The following is a 25,968-nucleotide window of genomic DNA, read 5'->3' on the forward strand; positions in this document are numbered from 1 at the left end:
ACACTGCAACTCATTTAAAGTCAGAATTAACAATAAAAAAAACATTTTATACACTTGTTGTGCAGACATCATCTCAAACACCAAGCTACAGGTGACCTACAGTCACCTCAGTCTCTCACACACACACACACACACACACAATTGCTTGCATTCATGCGATGGCACAGAAAGAATCACAGACATGCACACACATGCACACAAACACAAACATCATCTATCTTTTTAAAGAGTCGGTGAGTTTACATAACAGGGCTGATTGCTGCCGACGACACAAAATACTGCAATTATGGCAACGCTTCTGTCAGAGTGTGAATCTGTTTGCTGCAGAGAATTATTGAGCTGCTGTCACTTTGATGTGGTGCCGCGCAAACACTCAACAAGTTATCATTTCGCAGGAATGAGATGTGTGTACGGATTTTATAGAGTATAAAGGAAAACATTCTCATAAATTCTGGCGGGGCAAGAGTCTGTCCTGGCTTGTAAGCCCAGGAGAAGAAAAGGGGGAGAGAGAGAAAAAGAGAGCAAGGCCTCTGACTTGGCACCCGAGCGGGGATAGAGGGATCTTTTTACGTTCATAAATCACTCGCTCTTAATTCATCCCTTTATCCTGTGGGACAAAGTGCAAGCGGGCCCTCAGCTAGAGGGTTGCTAACAATAATGTGGCTGCTCGCAGGGAGGTAAAGAGAAGGGAAATACTATTACACTAGATGTTTGCAATGTAAATACAGGGTACAAGTAGCATATTACAACTGTTACAGAGCAGATGCAGAGATTGCACTCAGGACTGTGTGTCTGCACATCAGCATTCTTCAGTGTGCTTGTATCCACATGCGCCGGCTTTCAACTGTAAATTATATTTTGTTTTAAATATTTCAGGTCATTTAATGTTTCAGGAATGGATAAAATGATACAGTCTAAACAAAGTGACGTAGTTTACCATCTCTACATACCACACACACACTTTTGATCTAAACTGGTTGTTTTCAGAGTGTGGGATGGGCGTCCCCCCTCCAGCACAAAACCATAAATGTAATAGTTATGGCGGCTCGGCTGCAGATTACTTAAAAGAAAAAAAAAAGAGTTATCCGCTATTTGAACTTGAAACTGGCATCAAGAATTATGCTTTGTATTGCCTGTGTATCCCAACAATGTATTTTACTGCAAAAGTCATCAAAATGTAGGTCTGGCGTTCCCCGGACTCACTCTCCCGCACTTTGAAAACCCCTGATCATCACTTCATACGATCACTTCCAGTGATTCCAGCCCTCACTCACCTCTCCATCAGGCCTCTGGTTTTGGGTAGGGCTGGGGTTACCAGTCTGGCTCTGGATCAGTTTTTGAGGCTGCAGAGCTGCGAGTTTGTCCTTCAGTTCCTGGTTCTCCTTCCTCATGTGTTCCAGGTCTTCCAGCCGGACCCTGTCCTCCCGCTCCTTCTGCTCGCGGAGGTTTTCAATCACTCGCTCCTGAGAAAGAGAAACAGAGAGAGGCAGAAGGATTCAGCTATCATCTGGATGAACCTCCTTCATGTAAAAATGTGAGAAAAAGGTTGTTTAGCTTTCAATGAAAAAACCCTTCCATGATTGGAAGCTCTAAATCAGTATCTTTCTGAAAAGGGTCAGCAGCAAACTGTAGAATGTGTGACGACAGACAAACACACAAAAGCCCATCATAAATAATACGACCATGAATAATAGAAAACACATGAGGGCGATCAGAGCCAAGAGGAACACAAAGAGAGAGGAGAAGGGACAGAGACAGATTTATTGAGATCGGAATGGACGGTGCTGCCGATGGCTTCCTCACATTGTTACCGATAAACTTCTCTGGAAGGCTCAGATCATGATTTTCTAATTTTTATAATTACACTGGACAGCAGAACCACAGCTTTTGAGAATTGGACTGAGACAAAGTGATCGCCATGGGTGGCTGAGTACGCAAGGTGTGTGTGTGTGTGTATGGACTGAAGTGATTACCAAGGTGTTTATTCAGGTGTTTATTTAGGCACCGAGTACAGCTCAGCAACGAGGCTTTACGATGTGGCATCGCCGCATGATTGGCAGCTTTAAACCCCGGGGTAATTGGACAAATACACTCGCTAACTAGAGCTGGCACAGTACAGCGGCGCATAGCGGGCTTCAGGAGAGCGGGCAGGACGGACCGAACGGAGAGCGAGAGAGAGAGAGAGAGAGAGAGAGAGAGAGAGAGAGAGACCACTTGGCCAGCAGGTCCTGGGTGTTTTCCCAACATTGTGAAATATCTGCAGGATGTTTGCAGGGGAAAGAAAACCGGGATATGACAATAAAACCTGCGTTTGAGCCTTAGGTGTAGAGCTCGCATAAACACAACAGACACTGGCGCGTAAAGTCACACACCGAAACAGTCGCACGACGAAAAAGCAGGGTTGGACGTGGGCGCAATGCCCCGGCCTGTTAATTAGAACCACAGCACTGCGGCTAGCGACTGGCTCCAAGAGCAGGTTTGTGACAGAGTTTGTGATTAGCAACACACACACTCGCTCTTGTAAACACATTACACACACCCTGCGCTGACCACAGAGTCTGAAAAGCTTGCCAACGTTCTCCTCATCACAGCTGAATTATATGTAGGCTGCATCAGAAGTGGTTTCTGGGTAAACAGATGGGCTGACACAGAAAAGGGATTTACAGTTTATTGTGTCATTATACTATTCATTTCAAAGTCTATCGGCAACAAAAACAAATTTAGGCGATAAAAGATCATTTTAAGTGAAAACATCTACGAACTGTGTCGGTCCATAAGCTGTAAACACAATAACACACATACTGACCAGCATCGAGTCTATTATTGGGTAGATTTCTGTGCAGAATAAACTACTCTGGGACTAAAGCATCTTAATTTGTAGTAGTTTAGTTAAGTGAGAATGTGTAATACACAGAAGAATGACTCAAGAAATTCTGTTCTCGACTCGTCATTGTTCACAATCACACAGTCAGAGTCCAGCCAGGCCCATTTAATTTCCAGAAAGCTCAGCTCTAATGTTGTCATATGATCGTTTTCCAAAAGTCAGAGTTAAAAATGTTCAAAGACAGAGTTGGTTTGGTTCACCTGAAGTGCCGCTGGACTAAAGAAGATAATGTAAACAGTATGCCCATCGAGCATCAAGTATTTTCACATTGGAATAAAAGAAAACATCATCTGGGGAATAAACAGCAAAGCTGGACACATGTCCTATTGGGAACATTTAACTGGCAGTCACTGCCAACAAAGTGGAAATCAGGATTTATCTATTAGCATAAAGTACAAAAAAACTAGTAAATGGCAACCATTTTCGCCTGAAGTGCCAAACCAATCATTTTTCAAACTGTAGGACCGACAAGTGAGTGTTAGCAGCAACTTTGAACATGCATTAGAGTGAAGAAAGATGGAGTCACTGACTTCAAGCCAGACACTTGAAGCCAACAGTGTGTACGTATGGTGCCAGTCCGGGATTTCGCATTTGAATACTCAATACATTTTCATCACCATCTAGAAAATGCTGGGAAGCAGTAACTCAAAATGCAAGTCAAATATTTTTCATCAGTTTGAGCTTCAAACTAACCTCTTTTCTTCGGAATAGTGTGAAATCAATAGGGTGAAGACTTTTGCGATGAGACATGCTGCATTTTTCTGGAAACAAAACACCACACCGGCCAACACGGTCATTCATCTTTTAGCGCTGGTGGCGGCATGCTAGCTCTGAACTGTTGAGGTGAAACTTTATAGAGACCAGCTGCTCTCTGATGTTGCCAGAAAACAACAAACGCTGAATGTTTACAACCAATATCCAGCACATCTACTCATCCACCCATGTGGACTGAGTCTGTCTGCTTCACCTTGAATCACATTGAATCCTTTCAACAGGACGATTTTTGTTAATAACACATTTTCCCTCACATATGTGAAAATGTGCTTGATGGAGACACAGCCTATTTGTCTCGCAGCTTGTTAGACTATGAAATTTGCTTGTTATCTTATTTCCACACTAACAGACATGTGTCCATCCAATGACGTAAACATCGTGCGGAAGAGAGCTGTACTCATCCACAGCACGGAGTCTGATAAGGTGACAGAGACTGAACGGGTAATAAAATCTCATTCAAAACTTTATTGAATTTACAGCATATGATCTATCTGTATTTTATACAGCTGTTCATGTCCTATTGTTTTTATTAATGATCTTGAAGGAACTGGTTTGGATGCACTAATTCACCCTGAGGAGGATCTGGAAGCTTCCCTTTGAGATTTCACAGTGTGTGAATCGCATGTGTGGTGTCTTTGTTGGAGAAAAAAAAAAGTGAGAGTCGGGGTGATCGCTGTCCCCCAACTGGCTTGGTCATAAAAATCAAGGCCGACAAATATGTGTCTAAAGAGGCGTTGGTGTGGATTAAGTTTAAACATGTTCCACCAGTCATAGCTGGTAGTAATTTGAATCATTCACTGTGTTTACGTGACACTGGGCTGGACTTCAGAAGTACATTTTAAGAATTTAGCTCAACTGAATTCAAAGTCTGACCATCAGAGTCAGATGATGCGACTGAAAGAGGATCTGCTGCTGCATGGACGAAAAGCAGTCTGACTGGAAGAGGAACTAAGTGCAGAACATGACGAAGTCAAACAGCATGTAAAAAAAAAAAATAAGAGGAGGATGAACAGATGAAACCAGCTGACTGTTATCTCATGACGGAATCTGGTGGTTTGTTTTTGGACTTCCTATCCCACTGTTTACTCTTGGTGAGAACATACATACAATGAATTTGCATTAATCCTATGTGCTACTGTATTTCTGTTTCCAGTGGTTCTCTTCTACGCTCTTGGAGAACATGCACATTTCTCACTGCACCCTCACATTCCTTGACCTCTCCAATCATTAATTCTGAGGCCACCTCCACCATCAGGGCTGTGCCTCCTCTGTCATTCAACTTTTCCATCGTCCCATTTCTCTTCCTTTCAAAACTTCTATCCTCCCCTTATTCTATACATCATTCCCTCCCTACATCTGGCTCGGATACAGAGGGAGATCTTAGCCCTCCATTCTGCCCGTGGCCCCCCCTCTCTCCTCTCCCTGACTCTCCTCAGACAGGACCAGATCTGGTGTGGTCCAAGGTCTATAAATTAGGATCCTGAAGTCAATAATTCAGAGCTGTGAGTCATGGTGAAGCATGCAGCTTAATTAAGTCATAAGCTGCTGCCCCGTTTCCTGACGTATGTCTGGGTTTGTAAAAATTTCCAGACGGTTCAACTTCATGTAGTGACGCTTTATTTTCACTTGTGTTCTCCCTTCATTACATCTAATAAACCTTGTTGTCGATGAGATGTTTTAATCTGTACATCATGACTTTAGGGACTCTGATAATATCTGTCACAGAGTAGCATGTTTTCTTATGCATACTCCAGTAAAGTAAGGTTTCAGGCATTACTATAACCCTATAACAGTGAACTCTGCCTGTGTTATTTGCTTATAAACGTCACATATCTTCAGCCACTGACAGAATGAATTCGGCCTCATTCATTTGCTCCTTTAGAGAAGAAGAGGGTAGAAGTTGTGCTTTAATCCGACCATAGTGAAGATACCTTTTCTGATAAAGCTTCCTCCAGCGTGGCCAGAGCGGTGTCGGTGTTGCTGGAGTCAGTCTGAAGGCCCTGCACTCTTTCTCTCAATCCAGCCAGCTGTTTGTCTTTATCCTTCAGCTGTTCCAGCAAGTTCTCAATCTGGAGAGAGAAACAGGGAAAGAAAGGAAGTGACATTTAAAAATATGCGTTTTTTGAAAACAAATACTGTGATCAAGAGCGAGTGGACACCGACTGAAAAGTTCAGAGAGGGCCTGAAAAGTCAAGCAGCATTTGTACAATAAAAACAAAAGGTCTTGACTGGAGGCCTTTGGTACACAAAGATCACCCATCCACCCATCCACCCATCCATCCATCCATCCATCCATCTCTTCATCCTATTTCATCTTCCAGCACATGTTTTCTACCACAAGCCAGCCGAGAGATAAAATCACTCCCGGGAGTCCTGGTAATGCTTATCAGATACCCGAGTCACTTCAGCAGCTCCACTTTGAGCCTCTTCTTGAGGGTTGAGGTCACTTCAAGTGACAGACTGAGAAAAACTCATTTCAGCTGCTTTTATCCATGATCTTATTCTAATGGAAATGACTCCAAAGTTCATGACCATGGGGGGAGGGGGGGAGGGGGTGTGGATGAACCAGTAATCATACAGCTCAGCCTCCTCTTCACCACAACAGAACCAGGATAACTACTATTTCTTTCTGGCACAATATTCATTTAAATGATGGAAACAGATACTGAATACGGAGCGTCTGGTATCATTTCTGAGTTACGGCCTTTATTCTGGTATCACATTTCTAAGATGAGCAGCAACAAAGTCATTCACTGTGTATCAATTGTGGCCCACAAAGAAGGGAAATATTAATTGCACCTCAAAGTAAATGATTCAATTAAATGGTGTACACAACAAAGGGCAGCCACCTGGCTTCCTTCCCTTTGAAGGAGCCTTGAGTAAAGGCCGGTACACTAGATTGTGTAAGTATATGAGAGAAATTTCCCAATGAAGCTGTTTCGATATGACTTCTTATGTCATTCTGACACACAGAGGGCGTCAACCAACACCCTGTCAATGATAGCCCTTCCAGAAAGTCTCACGAAACAGCGACTGACTCTATCGGCCGCGGTATCAGTTTACCAGCGTGACACGAAGAGTTAATTCAGCCCAGTGACTTGGAGGACTCTGTCTTAGTGTCTCTGCCTCTCTGCGGCGAACCTCATGTTGCTAAAGTGGTGGTGTAATAGCCGGTTGCGGTGTTCAACAGTCTTTATCTGATGAACATCTGCAAAACAGAACACACACAAAGACACATTGACGGACACACTCAGGAGCGCACAAACACAAAGCGCTCTGAGCTACACCAAACAAAACACTACCAGATGCAGCGAGGGCAGGACACAGTGCCATGCAACTAGACTCCAGAGGTCTACAAATTACTTTCAAAGGGACATCACATCTGGAGATAGGATATGGTGATATAGTGACATGGTGACTTGCTTGTGGCTTATGTTAGTTTCCAAAAACAACTCTCCGTTCCTTTGAAATCTGGATTATTAGCATCTTGATCAAAAGGAAAAATTAGCTGAATCAATTCCTCCAGATTCATCAAGATCAATACACAAGTGCAGAGCTTTAGATTTCCTGTAGTTTTTTTTTATTTATTTATTTTTTTCCTGCAGACAATGTGCCATTCACTCACTGCTGCAAAGCATTAATACCACATTTGACCCAAGTGGTCGTTTCTCAGATCATGGGTTTGTACTGTACTAAACAAAAGGCACATGCACCGAAAGGAATTCATTATTAATGAACATGAGATTCCAATAAAAGGAAAAAGCTAAACACTCCAGGCTATCAAGAGACCAACAGTTTCATTGCAGCAGTGACAGGATGAAACTGTGCAGCAGGGAGAAAAGGCTGCATTCCAGTCATGGGTACATAGATAGATAATGTCCAAATCTCCACAGCTATTTTACAAATGAATCCAATTACACTGCAGTCTTTGGTGTTTTCTGCTCCCTGGAGGGCAAGAGCAAAGATTTAAAGGATCCATCTTGGTTTCGGCAATACGGTGGGGGGGAGTGGTGGGAGGGGGGTGGGAAAAAGCAGCCAGGACCCTTCGGCAGATCTTGATAGGTTAATGACAGTCATTACAGCACCAAGCTAAAGGCTCTGCTGGGTCGGACCACAACCGATAGGGACATAACAGCCTTCAGGGAATGATGGGAAAGCTTCACACTCCCAAAGCCAGATAACATTCCCAGCGATTCATGATCGCCGTGGGTCTGTTTGACGGGACTTTAAGGTGGACACTGTGAGAAAGAAAGGGGGGGGGGCTTCTGTGTAGTTTCCTCATTCGTTCCTTTCATCTTTCTCTCATTCAAACTAAATGGACTCAAGGGGAGCTTTCACTCATTTTACATGAATGAAACGCACACACATGAATTTTAAAGTGCCGTACACAAGATTTCCATGCTATTAAGCAGGGGTGAAAAAAGGATTCCAGAACACCTGCTCTAGAATGTGCTTATCTTCCCGGTGCAGTAAACTCCGAGGAAGCACAAACAAACCCAAACTCTCCCTTTGGCCTCTGGTTGTAGGAACACAGTAGCTCGACATGCCTCGTTCTCCTGAACGCGCACAAAAAAACATATACACATGCACTCATGCACACCCTTGCACCCCTTCCCTGTGGACACCACAAGGAACCATGTTAGGTTAAATTGACCATGTCGCCCCTGGTCCTTAAATAAATGATTACATTTTTCAACAGTCTTCGGTTTGCTTTGGCCCCGTCACACAAAATAACAACCTCTCGATGAAAAATATTTAGCCCCGTCGCTCAGCCTTATAACAGAACTCAAAACTTGTATCGCCGCACGAAAATGACTCAAGTGAGCCATGGATATGGGAACGAGGGTAAAGAATGTTGTCACATTTCTCAAACTCTGATCGCGCTATCAGGAAAAGAAAATGCCTGGAGCTGACAGGGCGCGGGGCGGCAGCGAGCCCCTCCGAGAGGAGAGGAGAGGAGAGGAGAGGAGGGGAGGGGAGGGGAGGGCCTCCCTTCCAGTAGCTCGGCTGTTTAGATGCGAACAGCAGTCATTCATTTTATCTCTCCGTGTTATAGACTACCTCAGACTGCACTCCTGCATCCCTCTCTCTCCCCACTTATTCACATAAACACACACACACACACACACACACACACACAAACACACACATACATATGGAGGATTTTATCACGAAACAGCAGTCCATATGTCACTGACCAAACACACCTCCCAATGAAACAGACCACCAACAACAGACTACAACAGCAGTGTGCACTGTCTGTGTATGTGTGTGTGTCTGTGTGTGTGTGTGTTTGTGTCCTCACCGAAAGTCATGACGTCCATCTCAGCCGTCTCCCACACAAGAAAGCCTCCCACTGTTTACAACCGCACTGTTTTGACTCTGATAACTTTATCAAAAAGCTGATAGGACCGAACCGGGTTCCCCTTAAAAGTGGGAGTGTTGATGTACAGCTAACTTCCATTGACCTTGACATTGCACACACTGTTGACTGCTGGAGCTCCCAAAAGGAATTATAAAAAAAGAAAAGAAAAAAAAATCAATAATCTCAATGCTTATTATGAGTGACTTTTTCTGGTCAGCAGCTTTTGCAAAGTAGACTATCAATGAGCGATGATTTTAATATATTAGAGAAAGAAATTAAGTGGAAATGACATTTCAATAGGAGCTGCAGTCCAAAAATAATATTAAAATATACATAAACGGTTCGATTGATTAGATGGGAAAGAAAACTTTCTTTTCGAAACAGGACTGTTCATCTGACATCATATTTTAATAGTGTTGGGAATAGAAAATCTCAGACAATAGCTTCTCTACATTCGCTCAAGTTTTTGAAAGTTCACAGTTGTCAACAAAACATTAAAATTCTCTGTTCGGTGGACTTGCAAACCCACTGTGAGCTTTGCTTTTACATTGCGGTCGCACTCAGTACATTATGATCATGATTAGCAGAAGCTAAGCTCTAATGTAACGGGAGAGGAGTATCTGGCAAATAGAAGGATGGTGACCTAAAAGCAGCTTGTTCCGGAGCAGAACCACAAACCCGGCCGACCCGCCTGTCTTCCATCCAAGCTTAAAACTCAAACACCGCGTGGCCGCCAGAGGAATCATTTCTGCAGAACACAAAGGAGACCAGCGCGGAGCGTGACCACCATAAAAACACAATCAGTTATATTTTTAAAACTCTTCTGGACCAATAAAAACACCAAACAGTAATTGGTCGCCGTTCCTGAACGGCAACTCGGTTGTCATCACCTCTGAAAATATGACAGGGACAGTTGTAAAAAACCCCAAACGGTCCTGGCGCGGGGGACGTGCACGAGCGTGCACGTGCATAGACTCGCGGAGACAGACGCAAGTACACAGGGGGACAATAACCGCAAACAGAACAATATGTAGTAACTGTGTGAGTTTCCCCGGAGAAATCTAGGTCACAGTCGAACAGAACCAGCATGAAAGACGAGAACTATCATCCTGCTACGTCAAGTTCTCGGCAATCACATCCTGGGATCCAACCTGGAATAATATCGGGCGTGCGTGTGCGTGTGCAAGTGTGTGTCCGTGCCTGTGTGTACCTATGAAGCCCTCTATTACAGTCCACACCAATGTGTGCGCTCGCATGTTGCGCCCATATCCTGCCATCAAAGGCAGTTGACTCCTGGATTAATACAGGGCTACTGGGCATTAAGACGGAACGCTTCAAAGGGAAACGCCGCCTGATTGTGAGGACAGGAGAGAGAAGACAGCGACCTTTTGGGCGTGAGGAGGGTGTGCTTGCCCTTCGTGTAACCCATGTTCCTGCACCACCTCCCACCACCCCGTGTCTGCCTGGGAAGAGTAACAGGGGGGGGTAAAACTCCCCGTCGCCTATACTGTGTGAGCTGGCGCCTCCGTGTGGTGAGGCGCTGCCATGGGCGCATTCTTAACCTCTACAATCACCAGCTGAAATTTATGTCTGCTTTGTTTTCTGACCACTTTTATCAGGAGTGCTGACTGGCACACGACCAGAGGGAAGATCCAACTTCCCGACGTTATCCGAACAATCTGCGAGACGTTATTAATCACGTCTCCGCGAGGCAGACTGACACATGAGACGTGCTCTCTTCTCCGGTCCCAGATTATAAAACAGGCAATACGCATATTTTCCCACAAAACACTTTGTGATTTGCTTGGCTAATTTAGAGGGGGGGGGGGAACGCAACATAAAGAGCTAAGCCGGATTACAATGGACAATTTAGCGATCTAATGAAAGAGAACTGCCACACATGACTCATAGCTGCGAGGTCCCCATTACATATCTGCAAATCACTGAGCACTCTGCTTGGGACAATGAACAAGAGAGACCTTCAAAGAAGAATATGACGCCTCTCCCCTTCTCACCTCAAATGACCTTTCTGATTTTATGCTGCCTCGCTCGAGGAGACATTATTCATCTGTTATCGACCGTAACGACCGAGCACAATGACTTCAGAAGACGAGTGGTGCCGGAGAGAGGGAGGAGGAGGAGGAGGAGGAGGAGGAGGAGAAGGGAGGCTCCGCAAGTGTGATGTTCAGGTTCTGAAATCATCCAAAGTCCTCCGAATGATGAAAAGAAGACATTATTTCGGGCGTCTGTCAGCCGACACGTATTTAAGTTAATGGAAGCGGGAAAATGAATCTGTTCGACCAAACCTCTACAGCCCCTCAGAGGCAGAAAGAAAAAAAATCAAGCAGATTCTTGCCTATTCAACAGAAAAAGAAGTAGAATTTGTTGAAATGAGCAGGAGCAAATAAAAAAAGAGACAGAGGGTTTTATGGTTTGACCTCAGAGGCCTCTCTGATGCCTCAACATTTACTGGATGTTTGTACGCAAGAAGAAACAAATGTACAAAGAGAGTTTTGCAATGAGAAAATAGGATACAGACAAAAAGAAAACTTCTGGTTACTTGTCAAATAATCATGAATGTGGTTCAGGTTTTTGATATTTGTAAAATTTACAAGCCAAACTTATCATGTTCCATTAGATAAATGACCTGCAAGTGATGAATTGCATTCAGTCTCAGCAGAAAATGACGTGTACATGACAGTCTGGCGAAAAGCAAACACACAGAGGCCACTCAACGAGAGAAATGAGACGGCACACAATATTGAATAAAACAGAATTATCATGAGAGCAATGACTTTTTTTTTATTATTTAAGAGTTCAGAGAACTTTGAGACATTAAGTTACCATAAAGTTACCATAACATGACAGTTTAATCTTCAAAAACAATATATAACTGTGTCTGATCTGTGATTGTTTGGGTCAGTATAACTGAAACCTACAGAAGGATTTAAGTAGCTTATGTAAGTGCATGAAAATGTTGACGTATGAAAGCACATATGCTACAAAGAAACAGCGCTTGGTTGTCTGACTCTGCACATCCACTGGAACGTGTTTGTGCAGAATCGGATCTCGGGGGGACACGCACACAAAATCAGGCCGTGATTATTATCGCAAAAGTCAGGCCCGGTTCAGGCGGTGGCGGCTGCACATAGCACTCACACATTTGACAAGCAGACATCCTCCCCCTCTTGCTTTCACATTCCTCCAAAGTCAATTCACAGAAACCCTCCGATGCATTCATACATATCAATTAGGCGCTAACACACACACACATACATGCGACACACACACACACACACACACACACATGCAGACATGAGCACAGAGAATAAAGGGGAGAAGATGGAGCAGTGTTTTGGGATTTTTGCTCTCCTGGTCGACCACAGTGCAAAAATGAGCGACGGGAGACTTTTTCAGACCCGAAGCTGTTCGGTGAAGACTGATTGCACTTGTGCAAGCTCGTCCCTACGTGAGTGTCAGCGCGTTGGTGTGTGTGCCGGCCAAGTCGATCCACATCCATGCTTTTTAGGCTCAAGACCCTATCTCTACCCCCCTCAGCTGCGGAATGTAGCGGTGATTGCTGGGTAATTACCCCGACGCTTTCGTCCTCTGCTCCCAGCACCATTAGTATTAATTCTTTTTCTCATTTTTTTGGAGAGAGAGAGAGAACGGGAGCCCTTTGATCAGAAAAGAAAGAAAGAAATGTGGCCACCCGTTGAGCCTCTGACCCAGACCTGCCTCATCTGGTCAGACAGGTGAAATGAAGAAAGCAGTCAAGGAGTTCAAGCGAGGGATCAGCAGTCAAACCCAGTGTGACCCAGTTTGTTCTGAGAGCGTCAGGAATGAGGTGAAGCGCCTGTCTCACATCTTATAGGAGGAAATTCGAACACACCGAGGTGAGCTCGGCGGTTCTCACATTTGATTTCTCCATGATTTCCTGAACTGGAGTGTGTCTCGTGTGGTCGGGTTTAAAGATGGACCAGAATGGCCGGGGTCTGATACGCTCTGGCCCTGACACTGGGTCTGTCTTGACGGATGTGTAGCCTGGCTCCAATCAGCCAGCCCCAGGCTCTCGCCATTAACCCGGCTGATTGCTGATAGGAGCAGAGGGGAATACATGGGGGCCTATCGCATGCAGTTTACCGGAACCTCCCCAGCTCCGACGGGCTTATCTGTGGTCACGTCTCTGCACCGTGATTGGTCAGCTGGAATCCATTAGGATGAAAGGCATTAGTGGCCTCGTCACAAATCTATCAAGATCGCACACGCTCAGATGCAAGAACACGGAGTCAAAAGTGTTATCTGTGAGCATCTCTGAGAAATACAGCTGTTTCAGACACACAGTCACTCACCTGGAATATTTACAGAGCACTTTAGACATGTACAGTATCTCCTGAAAGAACAGGCTGTATATCAGTCAGACAAGAAAAAAGGTAACATGAAGGGGACGATGAATCCACGACAACAGGTAGATGCATCATTTGTGACCTAGTTATATCAATATTATATGATCAGTAGTCAACTTAATTTGGAAACAAGGTCAAAACCTCAAAAAATGTGATACATGATGATGAGAAAAGGATAAAAAACAGGCACTGAGAATTCACTAATGTTAATATGGAAATTAGACTTTGTTGAAGAGTTTCACAATTACAATCCAACAAAAAAGTTTACTTAATCAAACGAAATGCAAATTCACTGTATATGTAGAATCACATTCTCAGGAACTACAGAATATGCAGAACATTGATCAAACACATTTAATATAAGCTGTGATGATTCCTATTTCTCACTGTAAATTTCACTTCATGAAACTGGAAAATAAGCAGAATGTTAAACAGGAACTTTTACTGGAACTAGAAACTCATTTTAAAGTTACTGTCTGATTTCAGCCCTGAGTGTTTTGACTGTACAGTATCAGCTGACTGGTTTGGTCAGTGACCAGCCACAACATTAAAACCGTTAGGTAAGCCATTTGCTGTAAAAACAGCTCTGACTCAAACGAACTGCACTCGACTCCACTGGACCTCTGAAGGTGTGAAGCTGTGAGCGTCTCACAGAAGCTTGATCAGGTCATTTTTCAGACAACTTCCTAAACTCTGATGTATGCATCAGGAAGAATGTTTAGTGAGGTGAAATCTGTCAAAGTTTCATTTGAATCAACTAAACATTACATTATGGATATTAAAAACATCTGAAAAAACAAATCACAGATAATAGACTATATATAAATCTAAATCCTGAAACAAGTCTACAACCAAATACATAAAAGTCATTCAAAATTTAAGTCCCAACAAGGACAACTAGTCTGTAATGTGAGCATGTAAATAAAATCAGGGAGACTCAACAGTAATAAATACACTAACACACACACACACCATAAACACTGTGCCAATGCTGGACTAATATTTTCCTTTCTATCAACATGCACCACTTCCCCTCGCAATCCATATGCATCACACTCAACAGTGTCAGTGTTGTTTTGGGGAAGTGTGTAAAACATGTGGGAGGAGGCACAGACAAGAGGCAGAAAGAAACACCGAAGGGTGTTTCAGGAAAACACTGAAAGTATGCAACGTGCACAGTAGTTTGAAACCAACACAGGACAGTCATCAGATGATATTCGTCCATTTATCCAACAAGGGACATGAAACAGAAGTGAACTCTCATTAAAATGTGAAAAATGGACAGACAGAGGAGCAATTGCTCCACAGAGGCCGAAAGCTGAGTGGGGAAGAGGAAAGAGAAGAACGAGTCTGTTTGTCTCTGCATCAATCTGCCTTCTCTCTACTTTCCTTCACAATCAAAGGCCTCCAAGTCGATGACACCAGGCCGGGGCCGGCGATGACACCCGACCAGAGCAAGTGCTGAAAGAGTCTGGCAGAGTTTTACGCTGCAACAGGGGTGAGTTCCCCCGAGACGGCTGACCCGCTAAAAATCATAACAACGGAGGAAAACTGTTGTGTTACGGGGCATCCTTACACAGAGACACAAACATTCACACATAAGTCCAGCGCGAACCCTCGCAGACGTAATCGAATCTCCCCGTCTGCGGCTGCTATAGGAAGAAACACGATATGGGGGATGCTATACTTCCACGCACACAGCCAGCCTTTTTAAAGGCATGAATATGGATTGCGATGACCACAATGTTTGAACATGAATAACACATGTATGCCAAAACCACACCACAACCGGCCCTGCATACGTACCTCCCAAAGTCCTACCCCCACAGCGAAGAGAGAAAAAAAAAAAAAAGAAGCAAAAATGAAAAAATAAATAAATAAACGCATCATTATGCATTGGTCATGGTCTCACAGACCAGGCACTTCAACAGAGCTTTCACTGTTCTGTGTTGTGATGCATAGGACCAAATTATCTGAATAAATGTGGGATTTTTTTTTTTTTTTTTCATTTAAAGACCAGTTCCTCATTATTTTCAGTTAAAATCAGCCCGTAGTTACACAGATCAATCCAAGACTCAAACTGCAGCCGTGGCATTAGAGTAGCATGCTGAGTTTATGGCTGTTCATGCTGAAGCTTGAAGGAAAAGATAAAAATCATCAAGCTCTCCTGAGGCTGAAAAAAACACTAAAGTAATTAGCGTGGATGCCACTCGTCGGCTAAACAGTTTGAATGTCGGAGAAATATAACCGGTCACGTATGAGGAGCTGCTGAACCGTCATGCATCTGTCGACCGCTAGCTGGGGCCACACTGGAGTCGGGGGGATGTGAAGCTGAAGAAACGTCCTCTTTCAAAATGAGCAGGACTTGAGAGTACTCTCAACTGGGAAATGAAAACAATACAGCACTGTAGGATGTTTCAGAAAAACCCGAGCACCTTATACCGTATAAACCTGCACTGTTTGGTAAAGTTCACCTGGAGATATTGCGATCCAGTCTGGTCTGAAAAGATATTGCACGCAGAGTAAAGCTTTCACGTCTGAATGTGCGACGCTGGAAGTGGAACGACAAACTTCGAAATCCAGCAGAGTGCATAAAAAGCACTTAAAATCTAACATTGGTGTTGATGATTTTTGGATGTTAATGCAAACAATATTTTCATAGAGACACATAGCTCTAAGTTGTGTTAATTAGAGCTCATGACCATGCCGGGTAGTGAGTGATATATGCTGCTCTGTATCCATCTGCTCAGCACTGGTCTTTGTGTCTGTGTCTAATCAGCCCAACAATCTGGGAGATATTTCTCTCATATGTAAAGTATCACTTGTTGAATGCGGCACCCAAGAGGGGCTAAAACGAGGCACTTCACTACTCAGAGGGTCCGCATTTTAAACACAGACGGGGGCAACAAACCCTCAAGCATCAAAGCCGAGGAGGTCCCCACACATGAAAATGTGGTTTCACTGAAGTGCTCTCATTTGTTTCACCATAAAGTCGGCCTTTGACACTTCAGAAATGTGGTTAAAACTGATAAATCTGTTGTGGAGAGCCAAGCAAGTCAAGATTTTGATGCCTTTATATTAAAAAAAAAAAAAAAAGGAATATAAAAACATCATTTGAGCTGAAATATGCAGAAATGCATGTCCAGGGGGGAAATGTTGAAACGAACTGCAGCGTGACACTATACAAAGCTACAAACCGGTTCCACAAACCGGCTTCATGTTTTATGCATATTTCTTTATTCATCTTCTTGTTTTTGCTGCAGTCTCGTAAACATCCAGAGGACTGTTTTTTTTCTTTTTTCTTTTAACTTTCAGAACTGTTGATGTTAATATGTACAACAAAGTTTCTGTGTCGTTCGGGGACATCGGGCTAATTTAACTCTGAGCTCCAGTAATTTTAACTCGAACCCTTGCACAATCAGAACCTCGCCTTAAAACCACATCCTCGCCCTTAAATATGTGTAAAATGTTGTGGGATCTAGTATTTTGGTGCACACACACACACACACACACTAATGTTATGGATGCTCTGCGGGAACACGGCCTCAGCTGTAACTACGATCTGCTCAACCCTAACCCGTCTCCTAACCCAACCCAAACCTTTTTCTAACCTTAAGACACGTCTTCACCAAATCTGAAGGAAAACAAGACCACACACGCTAAAGTGAAACTTTTGGTCTGTCATCAGCCTTCATCATCATCATCATCATCATCATTTGCAGCTGTCTGGGTGGTGAAGCGCCGGGCCTGTTTACAGTGAAGATGGAGGTCTGCTCATAATAATACCAGCGCATCATCTTAACCCTCAAAGCCTTTTTTTTCGACAGCAGGGGATCGAACACGGGAGATTAACGGCCCGGTGAAAAATCCCTGAGTTTGGTTCAACTGGCCTGCCCCGAGCTCGTAACTTCACGAAGGAGAGGCCTGAAGCTTTTCAACATTTGTCAACTCTACTGAAGTAAAAAAAAATAATAACAAAATAAAAATAAAACTGCACCTGTTCAAAGCAGAAGGTCACTTTTCTAAGATTCTGGTTTCAGTTTTTTGCTGTGAAGGATGTCTTTATTTATGACAGCTACTTTTAAATGAAGACTTAAATAAATTAATAAATTAACTTACTCAACACGACACTGGGAAGGAAGCAGACATATTGCAGTCTTTTTTCCTCGTATTCAGGACGGCAAGTTATCGCTGGGAAACTGAAAATCTAATTAAACAGTAGGCGAACGTGGTGTGAGTCCAGTGCAAAGAGAAGTTTGACATGGAGTGTACTCTCTGAAATAATAAATGACTGCCTGAATCATAACAAGCGCGATGATTCCTTTTACAAGTATGTGCATAAAAGCGTTAGTTTTAGCACATTGTAGAATTGGTAAAGGCAGATTTAAAGGATCACATTTTCTTCCAAACTCTGGTTCTTTCAAGCCTTACCAGTGAGTATTATTCCTCAAGTATTGTCCTACAACACAAACTAGAAACTGTCATTTTAATTATAGTGCTAATAAAACCGAAGAAAACACATATCTGTAGCTACATCTCTTTCCAGGAACAATATCCTGTTTATTTTGGGTAATCCACAGACTTTCCTGTGAACAGTTTGTACTGGCACTACTTTCTGCTGAGAAAAGATTCAATATAAAAACCAATGACCACATACAAAGACATTTATTTTCTTGGTAAATTACAATACAAACCCTGTGACCAAAGATCAAATTAGCTGGGGAGGTAAGGATCGGACAGCAGTGCAGCAACGCGGGTATGAGGAGCTCATTCTGTAATATCATGTAGCTGCATACCTTCTGAATGAGCAGTGTGTGGACATGCTACCCGCCTCCCAGGTTCCTACATCAACTATAGCACCGATATACATTTTAACGGGTCAATTATTCATACCACGGAAGCTAAGGTAAAGCCAGAAGTCTCATCAGAAGACGGCACACAGTGGTCAAAAAGAGACGGACACGCTACAATCCTTAGATCAGGGGTGTCAAACATAAGGCCCGTGGGCCAAAACTGACCCACAAGAGGCTTCAATGTGGCCCATCAATTCTGTATTTCACAACAGAAAGTATCATTAAAGTTGAGATCGAAGTAATTTCTTGTGGTAGTTGTTTAATTGCAAAAATATAGACATTTTCATTGTGCAAATTCTGCGCCATAACACAGAAAAGTTCAAATATAAAGGTTATTATGGCAGAGAACTGTTGATTCCTGGATATCTTCTGTATTTGTCGGGACATTTTCTGTTAATGGAAATCAGCTTTCTTCTTGGACGGTGTGAGCATGTGAGCATGACAAACGTCAAATTAAGCTTTCACATGGCCGAACCCTCTCAGAATAGATTTTAAACCTCTTTTCACTAAAATTATCGTTGCCTTAACGCGACTACAAACATCACAGCGGTGTCAAAGTCTTCACTGCTTCACCGTCTGCCGACAGTCGGAGAAGAAAGTGGATTCTAGTCTTCAGAACCTGAAGCTAATGGCAAAGACCAGACTGCAGCTCTAACGCGGCGACTGAGAACAGATCATTTTTATACAACGGAGGCAGCCGTCTGGCTCTCATTAAAACGAGTCCGCCACGTACTGACAAAATGGTCTGAACTTGCATCATAGAACCTTCTGAAGACGTTTATGACAAATGTCTGGTTTTGTTTGGTTTCGAACACGACGCTGTGCAACAGCTATAATATTAACTGCAAGTCTGCCCTCTTTGATGTTCTTCAAGTTCAATATTACACTACTGTCTGACCATCTCGTCATTTAAATGAGACAGAGCATTCAAACAAACAAACTAACCCCCCCCAAAAAACACGGCGAGGGCTCAGGGACTGCAGCCTTTTGTAGTCTGTCCAATTCAAAATAATTCAGTAATTACAGAAATAACAACGTAAAAATTTAATGGCAGCTAAAGCTAGCAATTACATGTCAGTTAAACCAAGGAAAACATTCATGGACATCTGTGTCCATCTGTCAGAAAAATCTACACTCGCTCCGCTAATCTGATGAATCCGTGTTGTTATGTCAAATAACTCAGTTATTAAATCACTTATTAATGACAAGAATGATTTAATAGACTAACAGTGAAACGCGCATGACAGTTATACTTTAGAAAGACAAAAAAATAAACATATGCATTAAATTTGAATATTATCTGGGCAACGATTTCTAAAGGTGTTGTTCACGTCGGACGGAGTCAAGCATCAGTGCACAGCGATCATCTACAACCAGGCTTCAGATGAAAGAAGTAGGAGGTGAGACCCAAACCTGTGTGATATTTTACGGGTCGATGCATAAAGGTCATGTTCAAACTCCTTACACGGAAACACCTGGAGGTCACACAAACACAATAACGCAAGCAAGTGTACTCATGTAAAGTCACACACACACACACACACACACACACACACACACACACACACACACACACACACACACACACACACACACACACACACACACACACACACACACACACACACACACACACACACACACACACACGGCACTGTACGTGACCTTTGCAGCCCATTTCTATTGAACTCAGCAAGGGGGAGGGAAGGAGGAGAGAGAGGAGCACTAATTTGAAGACATGAGAGGAAACAAGGAAGTTGAGAGGAGACCTTTATGTGTTGTGTAATTGGTCTATGGAGGAATTGCCAACATGCGCGCCGCAGGTGGCTGCAGGCCCCATCTAAATAGCTAACCTTATAAAAGTCGTTAAAGCCTCTGAGATAGGCGTGCGTGTGTGTGTGTGTGTGCGTGTGTGTGCGTGTGTGTGCGTGTGTGTGCGTGCGTGTCTGAAATAAGACAGAGAGAGAGACAAAAGAGACACATGTGATGTTAATGCAGAGAAATATCGTGCTCCTTTTATTCACTGCACTATATCTGTTTATATGTGAAGGTATTTTATGTTTAAACACAGTGATGAAAACATCTTTAAAATTATGTTGCGTGATTCAGGTAAAGAAATCACTTTGCTATTAATATCAATGGATGAATCAGAGAATATTTGTTCATTTTAGCCATCGTAACTAACAAATGTGCAATGATTTCCAGAAAAAAAGCAAGACTTTGAAACTAAAATAGCTATAACTCACTAAATGTGTATCAGTATTACTGTCTGATTATGTGAGATATATAACATAATGGCACATACTGTATAAAAACATAATGTGAGAGTTTGGTTCATCCTGCTGTGTCAACTTACAAATGATTAAAGATACCAACTGCAATTTGTCAATAAAAGCAACTACTCTTCCTCAGTTGTCCACTAGAGGTGCACCGTTTCAGTGAAAGTAGAGGCCATAATATTACACTGAAACAGGGCTGAAGAGAGGAGAGCAAACGTAAGCTCAGATCAGCTCCGTTTGAAAAGAAAAACTGTGACAGACTGCACTTTTTTTCTCAGACTGATTGAAAAGATCGATTAAAATAAGTTGAGTTATCAGAGCAGCTTTCTGAATCTGTGTGGTGTTGTGTACACGCCTACAATGCTGAAGTTGGCTGAACTGTCTCACCTTCTTCTGGAGGACATTGACCTTCCTCTCCTTGACGTCCAGCATGTCCTTCATGTCTCGGATTTCTCCCGTCAGCGTGCTCTTTTCGTCGGTCAGGTCCTGCAGCTGCTTGGTCTTCTTCGTCAGGAACTGCTCCTTCTCCTCCAGACGCACCCGGAGAGCGTCGACCTGCCGTCCACCGGGAGAAGATAGACGCTGTTAGAGAGGCGATAAACCACTGGGCCACCAGTCAGACATCCAATCACCTGGATATCAGCCAAAGCATACAGGTCGATAATAATCTGAGTGAAGGAGCAAAAAAAAACAAAAAACAAACCTTTGACCTTATCAAAGATGGCCCACTGTGGATTGAAGTTTTTAAAGTGTGTGTGAGGGAGAAAACTGACCCACCATCATCATATCTATTCATCAGACATACTTCATTACTCTTGCACCCTGATTACAGTAGTGCAAACACACACACACAAACACACACACATTCAGACTTGAACCCATTTGAACTTATATCCATGTGTGTTTTGTGTGAATTCATGACACACACACAGATAAAGAGAAGCAGTGAGGGAGGGCTTGTTAACAGTCACTTTAACAGGCGGTGCTTGGACACAAAGGGAATGGTGCGAAAACACTTACAGCACAGACTTTTGGTCTTTAGCTCATTTCTCAAGTATTTCACAAGACACTCGAGGAGGTTCTATAAAGGAAAGACGATTGCAGGAGCAGCTGGAGGTAAAATTGACTCCGCTTACTTCAACACAGCCAGCACATGCATTAAAAGAAAATAATACGACTATAACTAATAATCAGACGTACTCTGTCACACACGGAGCTATATATATCAAAGTCGTGTATTTTTCTCATTGAGGAATAAGAATTTTTTTTCAAAACTAAAACTTTGTATAGCAGCTATAAAACAAAATGTATCTATTAAAACAAAAATCACGCGCAAAAATCATATAGTTTACTAAAAGTTACATTAAAGAAAGAACACTGATAACACAATGCAGTAAATGAATATTAAAAAATCAGGAGAAAATAGGAAATATAAATATATATACTTAAGATTATAAAGAATTAGAGAAGAAAGTGTAACCTTGGCATCACAGGCGTCAGAAAAGTTAAAAGCTTTATTTTGAGTTATCAGAAAGTAATGAAAAATATCTACTTTTAATACATGAAAGTATTTTAACTATCATAGTATTAACATCTTCTCACGCCAATAATTAATTTCACATAATTTAAGTTCCTAGCGGAATCCACACATTCCATAATAGTAAATGAAAAATATTTCACTCAAAATGGAATAAAACTACAAAAATACAGAAAATAATTATTAAAAAAAAAAAAAAATTAGTTTCAATTAAGAAAAAATAAATTCAGAAAGCAATTGAGAGGCACACTTCCTGTTTTTGTCCGTGTGTGTGTGTCTGTCCAAAATGACAGTGCGCTGTGCAGTCCACTGGCACACAGAGGGAGCCTCTCATCAAGCAGCATTAGAAGCAGGCCGGGACCCCCAGGTGTAAGATGGTGAAGTATTTATCTCATATTGCTCCACTGGCAGACGACCAAAGACTAATACTGAGAACGGCTCTGTCCTCCTCATTTCACATTAACACACACACACACACACACACACACACACACACAGTGCACATTAATTCGTTGTCTTTATCTGAGTGCACTGTTTTGTCCGTGAATGTGCATGTGTTGGTTGCTGCATCAGTATGTGTGTGTGTGTGTGTCTGTGTGTGAAGTGTATGAGACAGAGAAAGAGAGACCTCCTGCCTTCCAACTCCACCTGGCAAGGAGCAATTTAGCAAGAATGCAGCAGAGGGGCCTAACAGGAAATCCCTGCTGTCTCACCTGCACTGGCCCGCTAAGCTGTGATAGTGGTGTACAGACGCCCCGCTAATACCCTCTTAAAGCACTCACGGCTGCCAGAGTCAGTACATGGGAAACGAGGGGAGAGCTGGATAGGTGCGGAGGGACAGACGACAGGATGGGCTGGACGGATGAATCCAAAAGGGGAGACGAACGTGACTGCAGTTCTGAACTGGTTATTTAGCTTCAGTATGTGTCTTAACACCCAAACTGCGCTGCTGCTCCTCCTCCGACTAGCACTGCTGCTACTGCTTCAGCAGGTCTGTAACAGGAAACAGTGAATGACTTTATCAGCTGGCACGCATGCTGGGATGATAGACAGCTAACAAGGCAGGGTGATTAACCTCTCTCCTCTCTTTCAATTTCCTCTCCAATTTTCCTCTCCTCTGAGCCCCTCGTCTTCCAACGTCCCCTCTCTCCACCGCTACTGCCTCTCTTTCAACACTCCATCCTTCCAACCACCGTCCAGGCTCTCCAGGAGTTTTCCTATTGCCGTTTAAAGGTGCCGTTCCTGCGGAGAGGAAAAGTTATGCGTCCGAGTGAGGAATCCCTCCGGTCCTGCAGCCAGGTTGTCTTTGGGACGGGCCCACGTTTCCTGACCGTGACTTTGAAGGTTTACGTGTTTTTATGTGGATTTTTGTTTCCGTGTGAGGGAGATAACATGCAAAGCAGAAGTCCAGCGGGGTCCTGGCCAGGTACGGTACTGATTCGGCCTACACAATGGGACACGAGGGGCTAGAAACTGTTTTGTGATCTGATTTTTTTGGAAGGGGTAAAAGAAGAAGAGAAAATCGAGAAAAGTCAGGTAGATACATAGAGAATCTCCTGATTGTAAAGCTTGGCTCAGCTGAAGGAGACACAGGAGACTGAATAGATGAATTTAAAACACATCTTTATCGGCCTATCTTTCTCCTAAACTTTCCAGCTCCTCACTCAGCACCATATCCTTCAAAAATGACCCTGATATATTTTCAAGATTCTGCAGTTACATAACTGGGGACAATCCTGCGATGCACACGTGTATATTTGAGACTTTTATAGATGCGCACATGTGAGTACTTTCAGCGTACATATAATTAAGCATGCACACTCAACTGATTCTCCTCAACGTCCTCTCTCCTGCTCACAATGACAGCCAAATGTGGATTCTGGAAACTGGTTAGCAAAGTAAAACAGAGGCTTAAAGAAAACAGCTTCACTGTTTGTCCTCACCTCCCTTTTTCCTGCCTCACATTTCATCATAAAAGTTTTTCTGGCAGCCAAATCTGTGAAGGTACTGGGCCCAGCGTCAGCTCTGGACCGCAATAAACAACACAGGGACTATATGAGAAGACCACAGTCCAAACAGTCGAAGCAATGAGTGGGAGAACCAGAGAGACCACAGCAAAGGCCTGGGGATGCACCAAACACTCGCATAGCAACAGTTGTACTGTCACTCACCCACTTGGGAGTCCAATACTTTCAAATCGAGTCTTTGGTTGATCACGGAAGCGTTCTTCATGCGTTCTCTCATCAGTCCTTAAAAATCTACGACCTTCACATCACGAGCTACGGCGGTTTTTAGTGTTCCTGTTCAAAGACGAACGGTGAATATTGCCTCACGACGATAAAAGCTGCTAAATCCCTGGAGGGTTTCTGGTGAAATGTATCTGATGCCTGACCTGAGGTCTGCTGTGGTGCTTTACACACAGCTGTGTGAGCTATTCACTCTCCTGGCTTTATGACATCCATCCAGCCTGAATAAATACAGCAGAAGGCGCCCATTAGACTTAATTTATCTAAACGTCTTGTGGAGTGAAATTAATCATGTAAATTTATGGTCTAATATTCGCCTAATTCATGTTTGTAGAGCCATTAATGTGGCCAGGTCTGGACACCATCACTGACAAAAAAAAAAAGGGCTATTTCATTTCAAGACAATGTGGGACTACCAGAAAGTCATTCATACCAGCTGAAGTCATTCAAACACCTCCGAGCTGAAATGTATCATGGAGAAACCAACAATCTCACAGTGTGAGGAGGGAGAAAGAAGAAAATCAGCGCGGGCGACTGGGTTCAACCAACCAAACAGCTTTCATTCTGATTCAGTGTTATTATAGACTGATGAAAGGTGAATTAAGAAAGAAAAAAAATACAATATAATGACTGTTCTGCCTCAGACCGACTGGGAGCACCTGACTGTGGATATCTGACTCACACAGATGCAGAAAGGCGTGGTGTGAAGTGACCCATAGTTTCCTGATGAGGCAATACGAACTTCCTAAGCATGTCAAGAGGTTGTTCAGTAAGACTGAGTGAAGAACAGAGTTTTCATCCAAGCGAATCACGCATGTTGGCGTACGTGAGCGCATGAAACAAGCACATGTGTACAAACAGAAGTCCACACCTGAGCCGCGGCCGTTCCAGACGTGACAACATCGGGGGCTGATCCGCGCGGAAATGAGCGGCGCTCCCCGTCCCAGGGCTTAGGCTGTGTGTCATTTGAGGGGTGTCATCAAAGCCGGGTTAAGGCAACAGTCAGAGCTCTGATCGGGGATCGTATAATAGACGGATCACCTCGGGGCCGGACCGGGATAATAAGCGGATGTAAACTGCCTCACAGCAGGGGCTGCAGGGAGAGGAGTGGGGCACGGCCCCAGTGTACACCACAACATCTGCTGATAAAACCATAGCAACACAGCTGTCTGCCCACAGGCTACAAGGGGAACCGGGGGGGAGCACAGATGTAAAACAAGACAAAGACGGGAGGCAAAGACACACACGAGCACATGAAGAAAAACCCAGGAACCATTAACAAAAGGATCTCTGTCAAGAAAATGAATGAACTCTTTCTGCCAGAGGATGAAAGCAAGTCATTACGGCGTCGTACCGGCGCACAGATATGAAACTGTGAACACAGAAAACCCACCTTGAGTATCATCCCACCAACCTTCACTACACACAGCTGCCTCAATCCCTCTGCTGCCCTCCATCCATCATCATTACATCCTCAAGTAGACACACATGCAAGATACACACAACACACACACACACGTATGAAGGAAGAGGCGCTGCAGGCGTTCCCCCTCATTAACACTTGCTCCTACTTTGATTATTTTTCCTGATCATTTCCAGCACTGCACGCCAGTTGCAACATCCC

At 43.4% G+C, this 25,968-nt stretch overlaps 1 protein-coding gene across 1 annotated transcript in view; it reads right to left on the reverse strand.

The window, feature by feature from the left end:
* LOC115407854 (ERC protein 2-like) overlaps window positions 1-25,968 on the reverse strand; it is a 105,653-nt gene that overhangs the window by 52,438 nt on the left and 27,247 nt on the right. The window contains exons 7-9 of the mRNA XM_030118381.1: window positions 20,949-21,116; window positions 5,590-5,727; window positions 1,275-1,463 (exon numbers count right to left, since the gene is read on the reverse strand). Of these exons, the coding sequence (XP_029974241.1) occupies window positions 1,275-1,463; window positions 5,590-5,727; window positions 20,949-21,116 (495 nt within the window). The remainder of the gene's footprint in view (window positions 1-1,274; window positions 1,464-5,589; window positions 5,728-20,948; window positions 21,117-25,968) is intronic.

This window comes from Salarias fasciatus, chromosome 20 (genome assembly GCF_902148845.1).
Source record: "Salarias fasciatus chromosome 20, fSalaFa1.1, whole genome shotgun sequence".
NCBI classification, from domain to species: Eukaryota; Metazoa; Chordata; class Actinopteri; order Blenniiformes; family Blenniidae; genus Salarias; species Salarias fasciatus.